The sequence below is a fragment of the Struthio camelus genome, chromosome 13 (assembly GCF_040807025.1).
Source record: "Struthio camelus isolate bStrCam1 chromosome 13, bStrCam1.hap1, whole genome shotgun sequence".
Classification (NCBI taxonomy): domain Eukaryota; kingdom Metazoa; phylum Chordata; class Aves; order Struthioniformes; family Struthionidae; genus Struthio; species Struthio camelus.
Genome location: NC_090954.1, coordinates 12,238,875 through 12,258,022, shown reverse-complemented (window position 1 = coordinate 12,258,022; position 19,148 = coordinate 12,238,875). Strand labels below are relative to the sequence as shown.

At 49.0% G+C, this 19,148-nt stretch overlaps 1 protein-coding gene across 2 annotated transcripts in view; it reads left to right on the top strand.

Moving 5' to 3' along the window:
• The first annotated feature begins 3,243 nt into the window (after positions 1 to 3,243).
• GALNT10 (polypeptide N-acetylgalactosaminyltransferase 10) overlaps positions 3,244 to 19,148 on the top strand; it is a 96,601-nt gene continuing 80,696 nt past the window's right edge. Inside the window, exon 1 of one of the 2 annotated variants that reach the window (XM_068959558.1) lies at positions 3,244 to 3,500. In XM_068959558.1, the coding sequence (XP_068815659.1) occupies positions 3,324 to 3,500 (177 nt within the window). In that variant the 5' untranslated portion in view covers positions 3,244 to 3,323. Of the gene's footprint in view, positions 3,501 to 6,095; positions 6,177 to 19,148 lie in introns of those variants that run through there. The other variant, XM_068959559.1, reaches the window with a different exon arrangement.

The following is a 19,148-nucleotide window of genomic DNA, read 5'->3' as shown; positions in this document are numbered from 1 at the left end:
TATTTATTTTTCTGCTAAAATCGGCACGCAGGTCTGTGACTCGCCTGGAGGGCAGCAACCGCGCTTCCCGGCCAGGGGCAAGGATTCCCGGGTGTTCGTGCTCTTTCCCTCCCCTCGGAGGGATGGGAGGTGGGTCGGGTGCCCTCCCACAGCGCCACGGCTTGTGATCCCTCTCAACACGCCTGTAACCATCCTCACTTCTCTTGAGCTATTCAAGCTCTTAAATCTTTCCACAGCATCACGAGTGCCGGGAGGAAGCAGCTCCAAGTTCCCAGGAGCTGAGCAGGATCACCGGCGGGCCGTGCCGGCGAACACCGTCCTGCTGGGCAGCAGAAGAGCGGGTTTGCCCCTGAGAACGGGTGACCCAGTCGCTGCGCCCAGTTGCATTGCCTTTTACCGGGAGAGAAAAAAGGGGGAAACAAAAAACCCAAAAATCAATTCTGCTCGTGTGAGATTTGAGCTAAACTTCAGCCAACAAATAGCAAAGGATAAAGAGATGCCATGAAGAAAAAACTCCGTCGGGTCACACTCACGTCTGAGGTTTGTTTAGTTTTTAAAGATTTATTTTTCTCTTTTCCCAGTTAAAAACGAGATTTGCAGAAAAGAGAGCGCGTCGCCAGCACACAACCACGCGTCCAAAAACCTTCCCCAAAAGTAAGTGGAGGAGCCGATTTGCTATGTGAGAGCAGCGCTCTTAGGGTGCAGAGCGCAGGCCTGGAGGAGACTTTCACACTCCATCCCCAAAACGAGTCGCCTCGCAGGGAAACCAAGGGCCTGCTGGGTTTTTTACCCCCTTTGCAGTAGGCGAAGGTCAGAATCGGGCCCCTTGTGTGAGTCGCTCCCTGCCCCGCAGAGCTGCAGCCAGAGGGGAGCAGAAGGCAGGAGAGCGCCCATTTCCGAGGTCTCTGTCCACGCCGGCACGCCATCCGCAGGCATTATCGTCGGGACGCCTGTTACACGCGCTCCCGCTTGCATTTTGTGATGGCCCCGTGCCCTCTCCTAGCACCTGCTGAACAAGCCCCACCAGCCGCCCCTGCCCTTCCTCCGGCATCCGATGCTGCGTTGCACCACCGTCCGTCTTTGGGGCGCTCTCCCCGGCAGCATCTCAGCACCGGTGCTGCGAACGCCACGAGGAGCCAGGCGAGCTGGCTTGCTGGCACAGACAGCTTCCAAACGGGGACAGAGTTATTGTTAATTTAACCTAATATTTGCTTTGCAAATGTGCCTCAGCAAGGCGTGCCATTTCCATTGCCAGTTAGGGGCTTAACAGCTGCATTCCTTCTGTCTCAAAAACACAAATCCATGTTTATTTTGCATGCAACCAATTACACCCCCCATGCGTTGCATCCAGCACGCTCTGTCTGCACCAAAACACTTGAGGTGAGGGAGAGTCGCTCCATGCCCCAGCCGGAAGGAAGGGCTTGGAGACGGTCTGCAGTCAGATTTTGATTTAAAACGAGAAGCGCCTGCCTCAAGTGCCTTCACCGGGGGAGGGCCGGACTTCATCTTCCGGGAGACGCTTCCAACGGTTTGATCGTTCGAGAAGCGAGACGCTCTCAGATACAAAATCCTGATCTACCTGCAGCACGTTCTGCTCCCGGTTAAAGACTCGCGCAACGCTGCTGAAGCCGATTTATGAGACAAACACTTAATTTAGCAAGCAGGCTCCGAATCCTGAATTTAAACATATGTCAAGCCAGCTCGTAGCTTTGTTTTGATTAACTCTCAAACTTTGTGCCTGTCATTTCCTTATATAAATGCGGCTGCTCTGCCAAGGGCGGAGCGTAACCCTGCGAGCGTACCTGCAGAAGGGTCTGCTGCCTGCCCGCCGCCCCCAGCAGAGCGCTTGCGGAGGCAAGGGGGCGTGAATGTCATTATCAGGGTCCATATGGCGGTACAATGGCACTGCGGTATTAAATCAGAGGTATCGAAGCTTGCCAGCCTCGATCCTCACCGGGAAAGTACCGCGTAGCGTGTCTGCAGCTTTACTGTTGCACAATTTTAGCGGCTACGCATCACTCAGCGCCGGCCAGCGGCCTCCTGCTCCGGCGGCGCCGGAGGCGGTGCGGGCACGGGCGAGCAGATACGTTTCGCTCTGAAGGCAGGAGCGGAGCTGGTCTCTTCTCGCGCCCCGAAGACCCAATGGAAGCATTAACGTTTCTAGAAAAGAAATAAGCTGGCGACAAATCCTCGTAGATAATTAAAAGGGAAGTACAAGCTGCCTTAACATGTAGTCAGACTTAGGGACTGTAACCTGCTCTCTAAATTAAATGCTCTCCCGGATAATTTGACTGTCGCACCAGGCGCTGAAATCTGCTGCAAGATGCCATCTAGCGGATTACGGCCGTTTATTTAAGTTTAAATGCACGCGTGGGGCGAAAAGAGCGGAAAGAGAACTGCAAACGCTGGGTTTCTGCAGCATTTTTCATAGACTTTCTGCTGCCGCTGTCGTCCTAGGAAATAAAAACGTGCCCGCAGGGGCTCTCAGCGGCAGAGACCTAGCGTTTGTTTTCGCAGCAGGCCGCGGCAGGGTCGCAGCTCTGCCGTCGCCGTTCGCCCGCGGGGCAGCTGCCCCCGGGGGCCGCCCGTCTGGAGGGGCGAATCCGTTCCCCTACTTCTGGGAAGCCGAGCTGCCGCGGCTGCGGCTGCTCTTGTTCTGGGGTGCTATTTCGGAAGTCAGCCAGTCTGGGGCACGGTGGAAGCTGTTGCACGGGTGCCCCGCGAGCAAGGAGCGTTTGGGGGGGGGGGGGGGCGGGAGCAGGGCGCTGCCGGCTGCGCGGCGCTCGCTGACGCGGCCTCAGCGCCGCCGTCCTCCGGCGGCGGCCGGAGGCTGTTTTGCCTGCGTGCGTGCGCAGTCCTTACAGGCTTCATTACAGAACTAGCGCAGGTTTATCGCGGAGCGACCACCGGCCGCTAACGGGCCCGTTACAGAACCGTTCCCGCCCCGTTGCGGCCGCGGCCCGGGCCGCTGCTTCGCGCCAAGGTCGGGGCAGGCCGCGGGCGTGGGCGCTACCACTCTGCGCCGCGGCGGGGGGGGGAGAGGGGGGAAGGTTGGGGTGAGCGGCGCCCGCGGCTGCCGGCGCGGGGCGGTGGCGGTGGGCGTGGCGGCGGGGGTGGGCGTGGCGGCAGCGCCCCGCCCCGCCCGTCGGCGCGGAGCGGAAGTGCCGGAGTGGCCGCCCGCCCCGCCCCGCCCCGCCCGCCGCTGCCGCGCGCGGGGAAAGTTGGGCTCCCGCTCGGCGGCGGCGGCTGGCGCGACCCGACCCGACCCGACCCGACCCGACCCGACCCCCTCCCCTCCCCTCGCGGCGGCGGCGGCGGCTCCGATGCGGCGGAAGCAGAAGCGGCTGCTGCAGGCCGTGGGGCTGGCGCTGGCCGCCCTCGTCTTCCTGCCCAACGTGGGGCTCTGGTCCCTCTACCGCGAGCGGCAGCTCGAGGGCGGCGGGGCCGGCGGCGGGCAGGGCGCCGCGGGGCCGCCGGGGGCACCGGCCGCCGACGCGCCGGTGAGTGGCGGCGGGGTGTGTGTGTGTGTGCGCGCGCACACGTGAGTGCCCGCGGCTGCTCAGCCCTCCCCGTCCTGGGGGGCGTTTGGGCGTCTGCGCGTGTAAGGGTTGGGGGGTGTAAGGGGGGGGCTGCGTGTGCAGAGGAGCTTAAGGGGTTGTGCGTGCAACGGGGGATGTGCGTGCAAGGGGGGGTGTGCTTGTGCCACGGCACTTGGCGTGTGCAAGCGGAGGGTCGGCGTGTGCAAGGGTACTTGAGGGGGTGGCATGTGCGTGGGAGGGGAGGGTCTGCATGTGCCAGGGTATCGAAGCGGGGTTGTGTGAGCAAGGGGGGCATCTGCGCGTGTCAGGGTTGGGGGGGGGGTTGTGTGTGCAAGGGTGTTTGGCTGTGCATGTGCAAGGATGGGGGGGGTTGCATGTGTAAGGGGGGTTGTGCATGCAGGGATGCTTGAGGGGGGTTGCCTGGGCCAGGGCACTTGGGGGGGGCTGTACGTGCAAGGGGGGGGCTCTGTGCGTGCAAGAGTACTTAAGGGGGTTGTGTGTGCAAGGCTGATGGTGGGGGGGTCTGTGTGTGCCAGAGTACCTGGGGGGGGGTCTGCATGTGCAAGGGGGGGGATCTGTGTGCATGTAAGGTGGGGTGCAACGTGAGCAGTGGCGGTGGGTGGTGGGGCACCCCCCCCCCGCAGCGGGGCAGGGGAGCTCGCCCCGCGCGTCGGTGGCGGGCAAGGGGGCCGTGGGCAGGCAAAGGCTGCGGGAAGGGAGCTGCGCGGGGCGGGGGGCGCGAGGGCAGCGCTCCCGCAGCGCGGACGCTCCCGGGAGCGGTGGCAGCAGCTGCCCTTACGTAAGCCGGGGAGGGCAGCGTTTGGTGCAGGGACGGCTGCTCTCGGCTCCGGACGGCTCCCCTGGCGAGAGGGAGACGCTGCCGGGGCGCTGAGGGGCAGGGGGGCGCGGGTGCCCCCTGCCCCGGGAGGAGGAGCCGCTTTCCTGCAGCCCGGGGCTGGGCGGACGAGCGCTTTCTTTGCAGCCCGTGGGCGCAGGGACCGGAGGTCCTGCTTGGCTTTTTGGCCAAGCTCGGTAAGGGGCTAGAGCGAGGCCCCCCCCCCCCGAGGAAGGGGGGCGCGGAGCGGGGCCGCCGCTCCCTTTCCTGGGGGGGCTTTCTGCTGCGCTTCTCTCCCCCCGCCGCGGGACCGAGCGTCGCCAGGGCCGGCAGGGTCCCCGCCAGGCTGGTGGCGAAAGCCGGCGGGTCGCGCGGCCGGGGGCTCTGGCGGCGCCCGGCTGCCCCCTTTCCTGTCCCGCTGCTGCGATGGTAGGTTTAACGGGCAAACCCGCCTGCTTGGTGTGAGAGACGGGAATGCTAGATCACCCAAATTAGGCGTCTGTAAGCTCAATTTAGCTGCGTTGCGTTCTGGCTGTGTAATTGCTTTATCTCACTCTTGGTTTGGCTCGGTACCATTAAGAACGATTGGGACCCGAAAGCTTGAAACGTCAGTGTGTAGCTGTTGGCTCAGCTTGTGCTCGACAAGGCTCTCCTTGTTCAAAACCACTTAAACTCTTAGTTGTCTAAATCTCTCCCTCCTCGGAGACTTGCCATTGTGACTGAGCCGTAAAGGTGGAGAAACTTACTGTGGCAAATTTCGGCCCTAAGAGAGGGAGAGTATCCTCGAAGCGGGGAACGGTCCCACCGAGGTTGAGCTCTTCCTCCCCAGGAGGAAACCTTCTCCAGCTTCGAGCGCTGAGTGTCAGCGCGGGCACGGCGGGGCCGGCGTCCTTGTACCGCTCCGTGCTGGCGGTGAGTGGGGTCTGCTGCTACCTGCCGTAACGAATAAACGTCTAGTGAATCCCATGTCTGCACAGAATTTTGTTGTTTTTTTTTTTTAACATGTGCAGCGGCGGTTGCGTGCCTGCAGCTCCTGATGTTGCTGCCTCACGCTCGCAGGTCTGCTGCGCGCGGTGGGCCTGTTTGGCACGGCTGACAAAGCCAAGGCCTGTCGTCTGCTGCTGCACGGCTTCGCGTAGCTGGGGTCGTGGCGGGACGAGGAGCAACGCAGAATCACGTGCTTTTGGGCGGCTGCGGAGGAGCGAGTCTGTGGATGTTTTTCGGAGGCTCCTTGCTGGAAGTAGTCGTTAATTCTGATTAAATCTGTATGGGCTGAGAACAGGAACAAGCTGACTTTTTGTTCTGGCCTTCCAGAGTTGCGCCTGTAGGGCGGCCTGTGGGCTGGAGCAGCTGTAAGGCAGGCAAGGCAGCTGCTCCGCCGCTACCTGCGTATTCAGGGTTCCCAGCGTTCAGGACCCTTGTACTGCCCATGCTGCGGCCGTGCTGTACGTTTTTCTTTATCCTACGTTTGCTTGAAGCGTGACGGCTGCCAGTAAGTCGAGATGTGCCTCTGTTTTGACCGTATTTTGAGCTGGGCAGGAAACGTTTGCGTAGGGTACAGGAGAACGCGAAATAAGCCCTCTTTGCGCGTGTGCAAATGGGAGTTGCTGGGTTTTAGGCCGAAGGCTTGACCTTCCCGCCGAGTGAACTCGGAGCGGTTCTGCGGGCCGCAGCGGGTCTGGGAAGGATGTACCTGTGCCGCGTGCGGGTGCTTCCTGGAAGGATCGGGCCCTGAGATGATAGCTCTGTTTGCGCTGAGCAGGAGAAGGAAAACAAACCCCAGAGGAATAGCGACTGTCATGGTAAAATAATTTCAGATGAAGCGGAACAAAGACAAAGCAAAATTTTTTTTCGTTGTTGTCACAGCCTTATCTGCGGGCTGGCTGCAGAGGGTTTATTGGGCTTTTCAGATTCGATGGTCACAGCCTCTCCTCCTTGGTCCTGACAAGCATTTATGGGTTTTGTATTTATTGATCAAAATCCAGCTTGTAAATGAGCATGCTGTTTATGTCTGCTTGTTCACAAAGCCGTACTGAAGAGCTGGCTTGTTAATACCAAAACTCTAGTTTAAGGTGATAGGAGGCTATCTCACAAAAAGTGATATACATAGCCGTTGGAAAATACTTCTCCTGGCTTCAATCTGCTTTTTTGTGCTGGCTAATCTTTGAAATGAAGACAGTTCAGATGTGACACTGAGTTGAGCTTTTCAGTGAAATCTCTGTCTGGTCTCATTCTTTCTTTTTGAATGGTGTGTACTGATTTCACTCAGTAATTTTCTCTTTCAGAGTAACTGGAAAAGGGAGAAAAAAAGTTGTAAGGAACAGTTGGATTTAAGATGCAGGGAGTAGTTCCTAGGACATAAAGTTGCAGTGCTAAAGATTTAAATTTTAAGTCGTACTAGGAGTTTGTCTAGTTGTGTTGCTTGTGCTGCATGTTACCTTCAAAATGGCAGTAAATCAACAGAGGGGATTTTACCTTCTTTAATCTTTCTAGTGCTGGAGACAAATGTATCAGAAAATTAAGCAATCAGAAGCCATGTAAATACATTCGAGGAAAAATTATGCTAAACTGTTTTTATAGCAGTGCCTGGGAAACTAATTGCTTCTGCATTTACATGTTCAGGTGAAACATTATGCTGCCTGAAAATAACGTATTGCTTTAATAGCGCCAATGAGGTCCGTGTTCTTTATTTCCGCCTTTGAGCTTGTCCCGGAGCCTGGTGGCGGGTCCCTGCTCCCGGGAGAAGGGGTGGCCGTAAGGCAGCCGAGCTGCGGCCGTCCTCGGGACGTGCTCTTCGCCGCCACTGCGCGCACAGAGGCGTCCTCGTATCCTCCGGTCCTTACAGTCGCTCGTCAGGCGATGGGAACGTGGGGACGACGCTACTGAGGTGCTAAAGTACTCCTGCTGACAACCAGCAAAAGCATTAGCTCACCAGCTATTTAAGCTTCATTCTTCTATACCTCACCTACTTTCTCTAACCAACTAGTATGCGTATCTCAGCAGGCACACTTAACAGAGATCAAATTTTGTGTAGTTTCATCTTTTCCCACCTTTTCCACAGATATTCAAAAGTTAAAACACATGGTTTGTAGGTGTAGGAAAAAGTTAGAGAGAAATTTAGCGATTCTTGTTGTCTCCGCTGTCTGCCTTGGATGCTGGTGGCCATCCTCAGCTGAAACGTTTCCCTGATGTGTGGTCCCGCAGTAGGTAAAGCACTGAGTTAATCTGTGGGCTGGTGGTTTGTGCTGGGGCTAATGCAAATGTTTCCGTGATTTCTGTCGCTCCAATAGCGATGCTACCCCGTATCTCTGCGGTAAGGCCGGAGGCGCACGCTGTGCGTGACACGTACTGTCGGAAGGAACGTGACCCTTGAACTGCGAGACAGCTTAAACATCAATGTCTCATTCTTTGAATTGTCAGATAAGGCAATTTATTATAGCAAATCAGTTCCCTTTCATTTTATACATTGGGTCTGATATGATGCATGCTTTGTGGAGTTGCCCCGTAGCTTGTTGTAGTAATTTGCGCTCTATAAATTCACTTGTGGGTATGATGGATATATATAAATCATATAGTTGATTGTGTGGTGCCCTCTGCTGCCAGTACCCTAGAGCAAAGTTGAACATAGCTCTCTCTTGATGGGGCGTGGAAGAGAAACTAGCTGTCAACTTGTCATTGAAAAATGTTTTGCAGGAATGCTCCTCCTGCAGAGTTTGGGGTCATGAACTTTGACTTCAGTAAAAATTAAGCTTAAAGCCTCCAGCCTGTGCTGTGGAAGTAGTAGCCCGAATCGTGGCGGGAATGGGGAGCAGTGCAGCGTTGCCTTCCAAACTCTGCTCCTGCTGCTCCTGTCCTCCTCGACAAGCAGGAGAGCAAAACCCTCATCTTTTTGGTTTTGGCCCCAGGGCAGCTATGAAACTCTCGAGGATTGTCAGCTTCGTGGTCTTTCTGGGAAAAACCTCATCAGGAAGAGGATGCTTTGGCAGACCTTTTGTGCAGCCAAAACTGGGGCTGGAGGAGCAAGGCTTGAGAAGAGTGAGAGGAAACCTTGCTGCTCTCTGCCAGCCAGAGATAAATAGACCAACCAATTTATCACGCTCCTAGGCAGAGATTTCTTTGGCCAGGCCCTACACCCTACTCTTTTGTTTGAATTCTGGGACTTGGCTCCTTTCTGACCTGTTGGAGGCTGCCGTGTTGTCAGTTGTATTTAACAGGCGCTTGTGAGCTGATTTGAAAGCAAACTTTGAAAAGCTTATCTTGCTAAGCACAGTGTAAAACGATTGGCATGTAAGCACTGAAGTCCGAGTGCTAGAGCTGAGCAAGCTTGTTTGAGTGACTCACTTTCAGTGTAGGCTATTGTAGATAAAGTTGATTATTTCAGTGCGATTGTGGAACAAGCAGTTTTTCCTGGGCCAGATAACTGGCGTAGCACTTCTCTTGGTTAACAAAGTGAGCTTAAGTAAAAGCCCGGTTCCTTTCCCCAGTAGAAAGGAGATGCTGGTGGGATTCCACGTGAGTTTGGAGCACCCAAAGTGGCAAAACTGCCATGCAGGTGTGAAGTTCAAAGTCAAATTTGACTTTGATATTGATTAACAAAATGCAGATTTTAGTGGTCTCTCTTCTGGGTTTCGCTATTCCTTCTGGTGCTCTTGGCTGTAAGTTGAATAGAGCTGAATGGACAAACGGACTGTATTCTAGGTATGTCTTATGCCGCGTGAACCAAACAGGCTATCGAGGGGGCTTATCTCTCTGCCACGGAGCAGATGCTCCTGTTATCGGACAAGCGGTTCCATTTTTGGCTGTTCAAACATGCGCTGCGTGCAGTTTGAAAAAGCTGCAATGATTAACTCTCTTCACCAAAGGAAGATTTTAGTGGGAAAAGAAAACTTTTTTGGCTCCTGACATCTGGATCACTTCCTAGATTGCCAGTGAGAGCCATAATCATACAGTAATCTGTAAAGCTGTTGGCCTTTTCTGTATGAATATGGATCAGACGATGAGAGACAGCAAGATTTATGAGCAACTGCAGTTACAAATTTCCTGTCAGATAGTTGCCATGCATTTGACCAAATCAGTTGATAAACTAATGGAAAATTTCTCCACCAACGGTATAGTTTGTTGGTGAACTTAATCAGAAAAATCCTTTGTACCAGCCTTTTAGCTATACGTTATCGTCTTCCTGTTTAAATACAATTGTTTCACTGAAAAAAAAAAAAATAAAGGAACAGCGGTTAACGTTCCTGTCGCTCTTATATTTACTTCTCATTGGAGCCAACTATAACTTTGCTTATGTTGCTTAGGAGTAGATCCTGTTTAAGTTAAACATTGAGGAAATTGTTATCTGGATGTAAAAGGTATCTGCACACTGCTCTAGTTTCTCTGTAATCTTGTCGTATACCAGGCAGCACAGATGGGTAGCCTTGAAAGATCTTTGTGGAAAATCAAAAGCTGAAGAGAAGGTCAGGAGTTGGTAGGAAGTATTGCACTGTGTGCTTGAGCTATCACTGGAAAAAGTTATTTGTACTGCAAAAATTCATTTTGATCCAAAATATTTTTTAAAAAAAGTGCAACCACTACAGAAATGGCTTAACTTGGTGCTTTCTATCATCTCGAGTATAGTAGAGCTGTGATTTGTAGGCTTTTATGGGGTGCCCCTTTCCCAGAACGTGCTGTCCTGAGTGTTACAGTATAGTCTACTTCAGGGTGGCATAAATGCTTCGAAGAACAAAGCTGTTGTGATCTTTACCATCGTAAGACTATTACAGTACTTTCTCTATTATAATGCTTTCTCTAGCGTACAGGATGTTTCATGTTTACCATATCGTTAGCTCTGTAGAATAACCTCAGTAAGTTGTGCCACTTTAGATCATTTGATGATAGCATAAATACTGTGTGATACATCGACCCGGGGCAGAGGTGGCTTTAGTAACTTTGTGCTTGTGAAATCTTTTAATAGCAGTAGTTGAGTACTCTCCAGATACGTAACCTGAATGTGTGTGTACATTTTCTTCTGGGTTACGTTTACTGGAAAACTGGAAAGGATTTTTTTCATAGCGGATTGGATTAAAAACTAGCTAACCTGATGGGATGTGCTGGGATGGGAAGCAGACATTAATGATTATTTAAATAATTATTCATTTAAATATTATTTAAATGTTACTTAAATCAGATTAAGGTAGGTTGAGTTAAAGCTGAATGGTTACTCTTTATTAACCGTATATGTCTGCTCCTGTTCTGGAATAAAATCCAGGAGTAGCCATTCAGCCCTAAATTTGCACTTTGTCTTAATCTGAGTTAATCTCCTAGGCAGAACTATTTGAGTCAATCCTAATGAAGTCAGACCATCCATGTATTCCCTGTAGGTATAACTGGAAATCCTCTGCTTCTAGAGAGAATCATAAAAGATATTCTGGTTTGACTTCAGATTCCAGATTGCTTGCAAAACTGGTAGCTATTGCTGGGGGGGGGGATTGTTAGCAGTGAACAAAGTGTAAATCTGTTTATTGGATTTCAGAGATTCCTGAACAAATCCTAATGCTCAAGTCACCTTAAAGAGTATAACAGTAAATGTGATACTCTCTTCCCCTTTCCAGGGATACTATAGTTCCCCCCCAGCCCCACTTTCTGATTTTGAATTTTTCAGTTCTCCTTGTGGACTGTCTTCCATCTTCTTTGCCATGCCTAAGCTTTTGAGTTACCTTCTTAAAAGCTGACTTGTGGTTTTACCTTCACATCTAGCACTCTGCCTATGACTCCTTAGAAAACAAGGAGGTGGAAAGTGTCACTCGCTTTGCTTTTATTCAACATGAAACGTAACCTCTTTGTGTTAATGCTGTATTTTGTGTCAGTGTAACTGACGCTGATGGTCGCTCTTACCGTGTTTTGTGCTGCCCTGGCTAGATGTTGGGTAGGTTACAAGGATGGGGGTGTCCGTCATCCCAGATTTGTTAAGTGTGTAAGTAGTACTAGATATCAAATTATGGGCGACTTGTCGGGTTCCTCTTTTGTTAGTTTTAAAAGGTCTGACAGATGATTAGAGAAAGCTAGCGATAACCAAATCAATAACGAAGCGCGGTAAGTCACCAGGAAGCCCTACCTTTTTTAAATGCTTGGGTAGAAAATTAACTTCTCCTGTGCTGGAGATCTGTCCTACGTGACCCTTAAATTACAGGAAATATATCACTTGACATTTCTGCTTATTGTTCATAAACTTACTAAAGCCGTAAGTCTCAGCTTCAAAGTAGGGAGGTCTACTTTCTTTTGGTCCTTAAATTTGCTTTTCTTTCTAAATAATTAGCTCATTTCATTGCCCTTTTGCAGTTGCTTCCTTTTCTCTAGTCTTAGCTTGAGGGTTAAGAGAGCCCTCTCCAGCATATATCTATAATTAAGGCTTTTTAACCCTAGTAGCAGTAGAGTGTAAGCAGTGCTCCAGGTCACTAGGGGAAAAGTTTCCCTTAGTGAAAAAGCTGCTGATTTGATCGTAACTAAACTCTCTGCTATTCCACTCATGAAGTTCCCTGTAGTACTACAACACGCCTTTCCACTTTGCCAAGTTGCCTTTTGGAAGATGGTAGCCATTAATGGCACATATTCTGTAGCTCACAAGAAGGAAAGAAGATTTTAATTTTATTTATTCTGCCTGTCACGTTCTTGGGAACGCAGGCTATTGTGAGCAGCGTCCCTCGTTAGTACATTCGGGAAGCTTGAGGTCTGAGATCAGATTTGATGCCAAGGTTTGACTACTTCGGGGCTTGCCTGTGCAAAATGGCAATATCTTAATGGAAGGTGTGCTTTAGTTAACCAGAGGTTGTGTAGATGCAGCGTTCAGCAGGCTTTCCTCTTTTGGAAAAGAGTGGTGTAAGCACGTGAGCGCGTTGCCACCAGGGTAAGCCAGGAGGAACTGAAATCCCTCGCTTAGCTGCAAGGCCTCCAAGAACACGTGGACTAGCACGCCTATGGGCAGTTACTAAATAGTAGCTGAGGGGCTTAAAATTCACATCCTACAGAACATGGTCTATGTTTCCATAGCCTCTGGTTTTCTGTATGGTTGAGCCACGCTGGAGTGACAAGCAGTTAAACATATTAAGGATTTAAAATGGAAAACCCAGTGTCAGTGAGTTGGTGTAATTTTCTCCTGTGGGAAGAGTGATTCTTTCCTCAGCCAGAAATAGAAAGTGGAGGAAGGGGGATGGAGTCAGCAGGGGCTTCAAAGCACAGTGGTGCCCGGTCTGGTGGAGAAGTTCACTCTTTGTGCTTAAATCAGTGACTCTCTTTCCCTCGCAACCTCTTATTAATCTTCCAGCTATAATACTATTTTCTTCGTGATTAGCACCACAAGTAGCAGAAAGCAACTTCTAAAAGCTGTCTTTCAAAACAGCGAGCGGTGGCGTCCATCCCCGTTAAGCTGAGTGTTGCCTTTGCAGTGAGGTAACTGATTTCTGCTCCAAATGTCTCCCCTCAACGCAAGCATGTATTTCTTGCGTGTCAGACTTAGCTGATGTGGCAGTGACCTGATGCATTTCCCTGCTGTAGCTTTCAAATGTAGAACGTGAGCTATTTCCTCTGTTAGGAGGTTCACAAAATGAGTGCTGAAGTCAAAATTTCAGAAAAGCATTTCAAATGCATGGAAAGAGCAGCTGTTTTCTGAAATACTTAATGCCCAGCCAGGGGGGATAAATTTAAAACAAATGTTGAAGGGATTTTTTTTTTTCCCCCTCAAATACAAATAGTTGAGCTTGCATCTTCTGAAACTTGGATGTCTGTAAATGAACCCTGTCTTCCTGCTGTAGAGCTTGCACTCAGTAATAAAACAGTGGCATTGCAGAATAACGGTAAATAATAGTCTGTCTCCTGCAAGAACTTTATGGATGAGTGAAATCTACCTTCTCACCTGCCTACTCGTCCTTTCCAAAAATCTGATTAGACTGAAACTTTCTTTTTTCGTCAAAGTCTTCTTGCATTTCAGGGCATGCTAACAGGAGCTTATGTGGAAACACTGTTGGCTGTCCCTCCTACATGCAGAGCTGCTTTGTTTCTTCCCCTTTGAACAATTGCCTTTACAAGGTTGATCTGTTAGGAGAAGTTTTGCTCTACTTGATCTCTGGAGCCTGAAATCCTATGCTTGTTGTTAGAGGTGCAGGCTAGGGTGACTTTTCAAAGGAAAGTCGTTCCTTTTTTCATCATTGTTGCTTATGATTACACAAGAAGATCTGAATATTTAAAATCTCTAATATCCAGTCTTGTTTTTCTAGTGACAGATTGCGTAGGCTTGTCGTTGTATAACTTATCTTTACTTGTGTTCAAATTTGTTTTGGAAGTTACGTTTACATAATTTGTGATGCTAGCAACAAAAAAAATTTTCTCCGTGATGCTAGGGAAAAAAGGTCGTTTGTTCTTTCTTGAGCATACCTAATGTTTCTCATCCTTTAGGTGAAGTCTTGAAGAGAAATATTTTCTTGGGTGCAAGTAAGCATGAGCTTGTTACTTATTAAGGAAAACTCAGGTGAAATCAAGTTTGAATATTCTTAGCAGTTAGACCAAAGTTTTCATAGATGTCTTAGTGTGTGATGTTCCTTTGAAAATCAGTGTCTTAGTGACTTTGATCTAGGGTATGATACAGAAATACACACAGCCAAGTCTGGAAGTCTGGCATCCCATAAGATTGTCTGGCTTTATTCTTTTTTTTTTTTTTTTTTGCTTTTTTTTAAAAAAAGCAGCTTCCTCACTTCTACTCAGACTGACTTTAATCTTAACTTTACTTCCTTGAAAGTGACTCTCTTTAGAGACTGTACTTTCAGTTCAGATAAATAAAAGCAAAACATTAGCTTGCTAAAGAAAATCAGAACTCCAAAAGCTGCATAAATATAGACGTGGCTCTGTTGTAAAGGTATTCACTTAGGCAATATATCTTCTATAATTATTCTGTAGAAGAAGAGACCTCCTACAACATTACAGGAGATCTCTTAAATTTAGCCAGTCAGTTCATGTTAGCCACTACTCAACAGGATTATTCTGTGTCTTAAAAAAGGTGGACCCTGTGATTATTTCCTGTCGTCTTGTTTACCTTCCAGGTAATATACTTGGAAACTGCTAACTAACCCCTGGCAAATAACAAGGAATAACCATTTGTTTCACTTCTGCGTATGTTTATTTTGCTGATCCACCAAACACTTTGGACTCCCACTTCTGTCTCATTCTCAGGCTGCATCCTGATATGTTGAGAAGACTTTAAATTCCTATTGATGTTTTTTTACTGTAGCATGCTACCTAATTATTTTGTGGCTGTGTTGGAAACTGGTTTGAGGAACTCATCTAGCTTTAAAAAACAAAACAGAAACTCTCCAGAAAGCAGTATCTATTCCCATGTCTTGTTCACAGTGGCAAAGAAGTGATGTTGGCATAATTAAAGCGTTTGCGATGAGATTTTCCAAAATTATTTTCCCTGGCTGGTGTGGAAGACATGGAAGTAACCTGTGAAAACATCTGCAGAGTATTGGAAGACTTAGGATTTCAACGCAGAAACTGACAAAAGAATATTTGGATATATTTATAGAGACCAGAGGGCTATCAAAATGTTTGTTACTGCTACAGTTTTTCTACTGTTGCTGCTGAGCCTTTAGAAAGATGGAGGGGAGCCTGTAAAGAGTAAATTGTCCCAGCAATTGCAGCTTACACTGTTTCTTCATTCTTTCTTTATTAGTCTAAACCCACTATGTTTTTTTTTTGAATTCAGGATGCACTGAGGAATAAACACGTTTCATAAAATACTTGATTTCCATCATGGGCAGTTTTAGCTACAGAAAAAGGTACTAGTAACACTAGAAGAATGGACTGTGGCGTTGGAAGCGCTGGAGACCTGGGCCCAGCTCTTCACAGCAAATCTACTGGCTTAGATGAACTCCGATCTTCACGCGGTCTGCCTCAATCCTGTTGGGCTCCTTCCTTTGTAGAAGGAGCTGTGAAATTATGGCTAACATGGATCTCCTTTGGAGAGAAGCAGAAGAGGGAGGGGAGTTGTGTTCTGTGCTTAGCTGAGCGTATACATGGTAATTATAGATCTTTGTAGTGAAACCTGGCCAATGCTTTCTGCAGTGCATTTCGCATGTGCAAAAGCTGCATCTCCGCTACTCCAAACAGTTATGATTTATCAAAATATCCCAGACGAAAGTGCATAAAAGTATTAAAGGCACGAAGGTGACAAATACTGTTAGTGGAACCATTCTTTGTCATGACTTCTGTCATTGTTGCTTGTAGTACAAATGTTTTAAAATGCATTATGAAGGCTATCAAATGTTTACTGTTCCTGTAATTGAGGCTTTCAGACAACTGTTAGGAAATCCATCTTCTAGCTTAGTTCACAGGATTCCTGTTTTCTGGAGCAGGTAGGCATACCCTGACAAGACAGGGATGGGTCATGTGCTTTTTTCTCCTCCCGTGGCAGCAGATGCAGGTGGTACTTTTGAGGAGCCCTCCCTGTGGGACCTCTTGACGTACCTGGGACGCTGCTGTCCTCTTGGACCGTGTTTGGTGTTCTGCCGTCCCACCTGAGCAAAAGCATGTCTCTTCAGGCACTTAAGCGTGCCTGGTTTTAGCTTTCCTCTCCAGTGGTCTCAGCAGATGTCTGGTGGGGAGAGGGTCTTTACTTGACCAGAAGATGGAGGCTGAGGATTTCTTTCCTTGGTAGTGTTACCAGACGCACAGTCAGTCTCTGCTGCTGCCTTTTGCTCTCTCCCCCTGCAAAAAAGGAAAGCAGCGCTGCTGGTACATACGGCTTAAAACTTCTTCAGTTAAAGTGGCAATAATTGATTGCAGGAAACGTCGGTTCTCCTCTTTTTCCTTCTGTGTGCTTCTAAGCAGGATAAGCCATATACTCCATCACTTAAATTAATTCTTAAATTTACATTTTTTTTTTTTTTTAGAGCTCTGCAGAACACGTGACAGGCACAGCAGTGGAGCCTGGTTAGCTAGCTCAGGACTACTGCTTTTCCAGGATCTAATGTAAATTCACGGTCTATAACTGTGTTCTTTTGCAACTGCAGTCTCTTAGCTGACTCCGTGGAGAGATTTCCCCGTTCCGCCTGGGATTGTTTCAGATCTTCAGGTTCTGATTGTGCTCTGAGTGGGCATGTGGGAGACTGGGTAAGTTTTATCTGAAACACATGAAGGTGCTACTTGTATCGCCCTTGATCTCAGTTGCTGCAGACAGCCTGCGTATAAAAGATAATAGGTTTTCTTTCACCATAGTTCCATATTTTCTGCAAATACGAACTTGGGCCAGCTGACTACAGAAAGAGTCTTTGGCAAAGCCGGTTAAAAATCTCACAAGAAAATGTCTCGATCCTCCCATCTGTGCCAAGATCCTTTTCCTTGCGTTTGGCCAAAGCTGTTATGAAGAAGAATACTGTGGGTGAAAGGCTTCCTCAAGTTCTGGAAAAAGTAATGTGCTTGTGGCTTTCCAAGCGCTGATATTTTATGATAAGAGGCTGCTCATAGTAGGAAAGTGTCTGAGAGGAAGCTGCAAATTAATGCATGTGAGGAGAGAGCCCTGGCACTGCAGATAAATCAGCTAGGCATTGTCAGTCGTGCAAGAGAACTCAAATATTGGCTTAACCTGAAAATGTTAAATGAAATATAAAACTTTAGATTTTATCTCTGGATTTTTGGAAAAAATAACAAGCTATCTGAAAGCTTTTTCTTAAATTTATTTCTAGGGGGTATGAGTTTTCCTGCCTAATGTGGTAAAGACTATTTTTTATAGTCCTTGAAAACAGAACCTGACAGACAGTATTTGCCAGTGCTTATATTGCTCTGGTGACACAGCTTCTTTTTCAAGCATGCCAGAGGAAATGCTCCGTGCTGGAACATATGTTAGCGATTAGTGGGACCAGTGCTGTGGGATAAAATGGGAGAAATAACGGTTGTGTGTAGGAAAAAGCTGAATGGACAAAACGTGAGGAATGTAGTGGTTTATGGATTGGTTCTAAAGTAGGAAAGGAATACAGTTATTTTAAGGTAAGATTAGGGTTATCTCTAACTAATGTACTTTCTTGCAAATCAGTTCAGGTTTAACTGAGCAGACAGCTCCAAGACACCTTTCTCTGCATGTTTCCTGCAGTTTCCCCTTCATTCAGAGACCTCTGTTCTTTGCCCTTTACATCTGTCGTGGTGTGTGTATGGCGTAGGTGTTCGGCGTTTGCAGGCTGGTTATGCCAGGGTGAATAGAAAGCCCTAGAAGCGAGGGCCTTAAATACCTAAATCCCCCAAAGCAGTTAGGCCTAAGTGGGTTAAGGGATTGAGAGTGATCCTCGGAAGCCAGCAATCCTTTCCAAACGTGGAGTTCACTGTTTCGAAGCTCTTGCTGGTCAAGTCCCCGAGGCGTGCGCTGGAGTCCTGCCTCCACGCCGCTCGGGGCTCAGCGGCTCTCGCTTCGCTCCCGTCCACGGCCCCCCGCAGTTGACCACTTCTCACAGTAGATTAAAGCATGTTTGTCTGACCTGGGTCCTGCACGAGTCACGCAGGACCCTGTTTACTTGCACTTAGAAACGTGGGGGGGAGGGAGGAGGATGGCGCTGTGCTGTCTTGCGGCTGAACAGTGCCGAGGAAGTGGGAGACTCGGGGTTGGGTCCTTCCTGAGCGCTCGGTAGCAGCGCATCTCGTGTGCTCTGCTGGGATGGCCTCAGGCACCAGCCTCCGCTGAGGCCATGCCGGGGTGCAGACGGCCTTCTCTGTACCGCTTTGTAATTCCTCTCTGGCCCAGCTGGCAATTAGGGCACAGTCTTGGGAGAGCTCCCCCCTTCCGCAAGGATTGTCGATGGCTTTTATTTGGTGTTTCCGTGACGTAGCTACGGCACTCTCCTCGGAAGCAAGCAGGTGACTTCAGGCCCCTGCTTTGGCCGTGCTTCTCCAGGTAACCCTTCTTCTGGGTTTCGGAAAGGCTCAGCCCAGGCAGCAAAGCCTGGGAGTGGGGGTGGATGCTTGATTTTTAGGAGATGCAGAGGCCGCCTTGTAGGTAAGGGCCATGTACTGAAGATCTGGAGAAATGTGAGGTATAAAACCCACCATCTCACCCGATTGTTCCGATTCACCTGCGGGCTCTACTCGAGGCTGCAGCCCCACGGCAGGGACTGCGGACCGAGCAGCTGAGGGGTGAGGTGCCCGCGGGCTGAGCCCTCCACGGCACAGACGTAGCTCAGTCGGGTGCTGCACAAGACGTTCTCCTTCCATACCCTGCTCTCCATGGGGTTTCAGTTATGATGGCAAGCGCCTGAGTTTTTCTGCTGCAGAAATGGGAGTGAAATGAGAATGCCCTCCTCCCTTTATTCACAGTTGATCTCTGTATTTGAATTTTGGCAGTGTGTGTTTACAAAACTGCTTACTTTCTCTCCTGAAATCTTTTTGACAGAGGGATTAAAAGAAAGTCGTGTGCGGTTAGAGGAGCCAGAGGACTAGAAAAAAGCATGCGTCAGACTCTGTGTAGTGTTATCCTCTCAGTGCTGCAAGTCTAAAAATTAGACTTAGTTTTTATGGAGTGGACATTTGATGGCTATTAACTTTTTTAGAAAGAATACAAGAAGATAAGTTATTTCCAGTTAAATCCAAGTTATGAAATTGTTCTCTCTTGACCCTCCCAACTGCTGTGACTTACCTGTCTTCCCATTTTTTTGTGCAGAGTTTTCTCCCCACCCTTAGCAGCTTTTAAAATTACTTTAGGTTTATTTTTTTTGCTAGCCTATAACATTCTTGCTTCTGAGTAACTCTTGAGATAATTAGAAAAA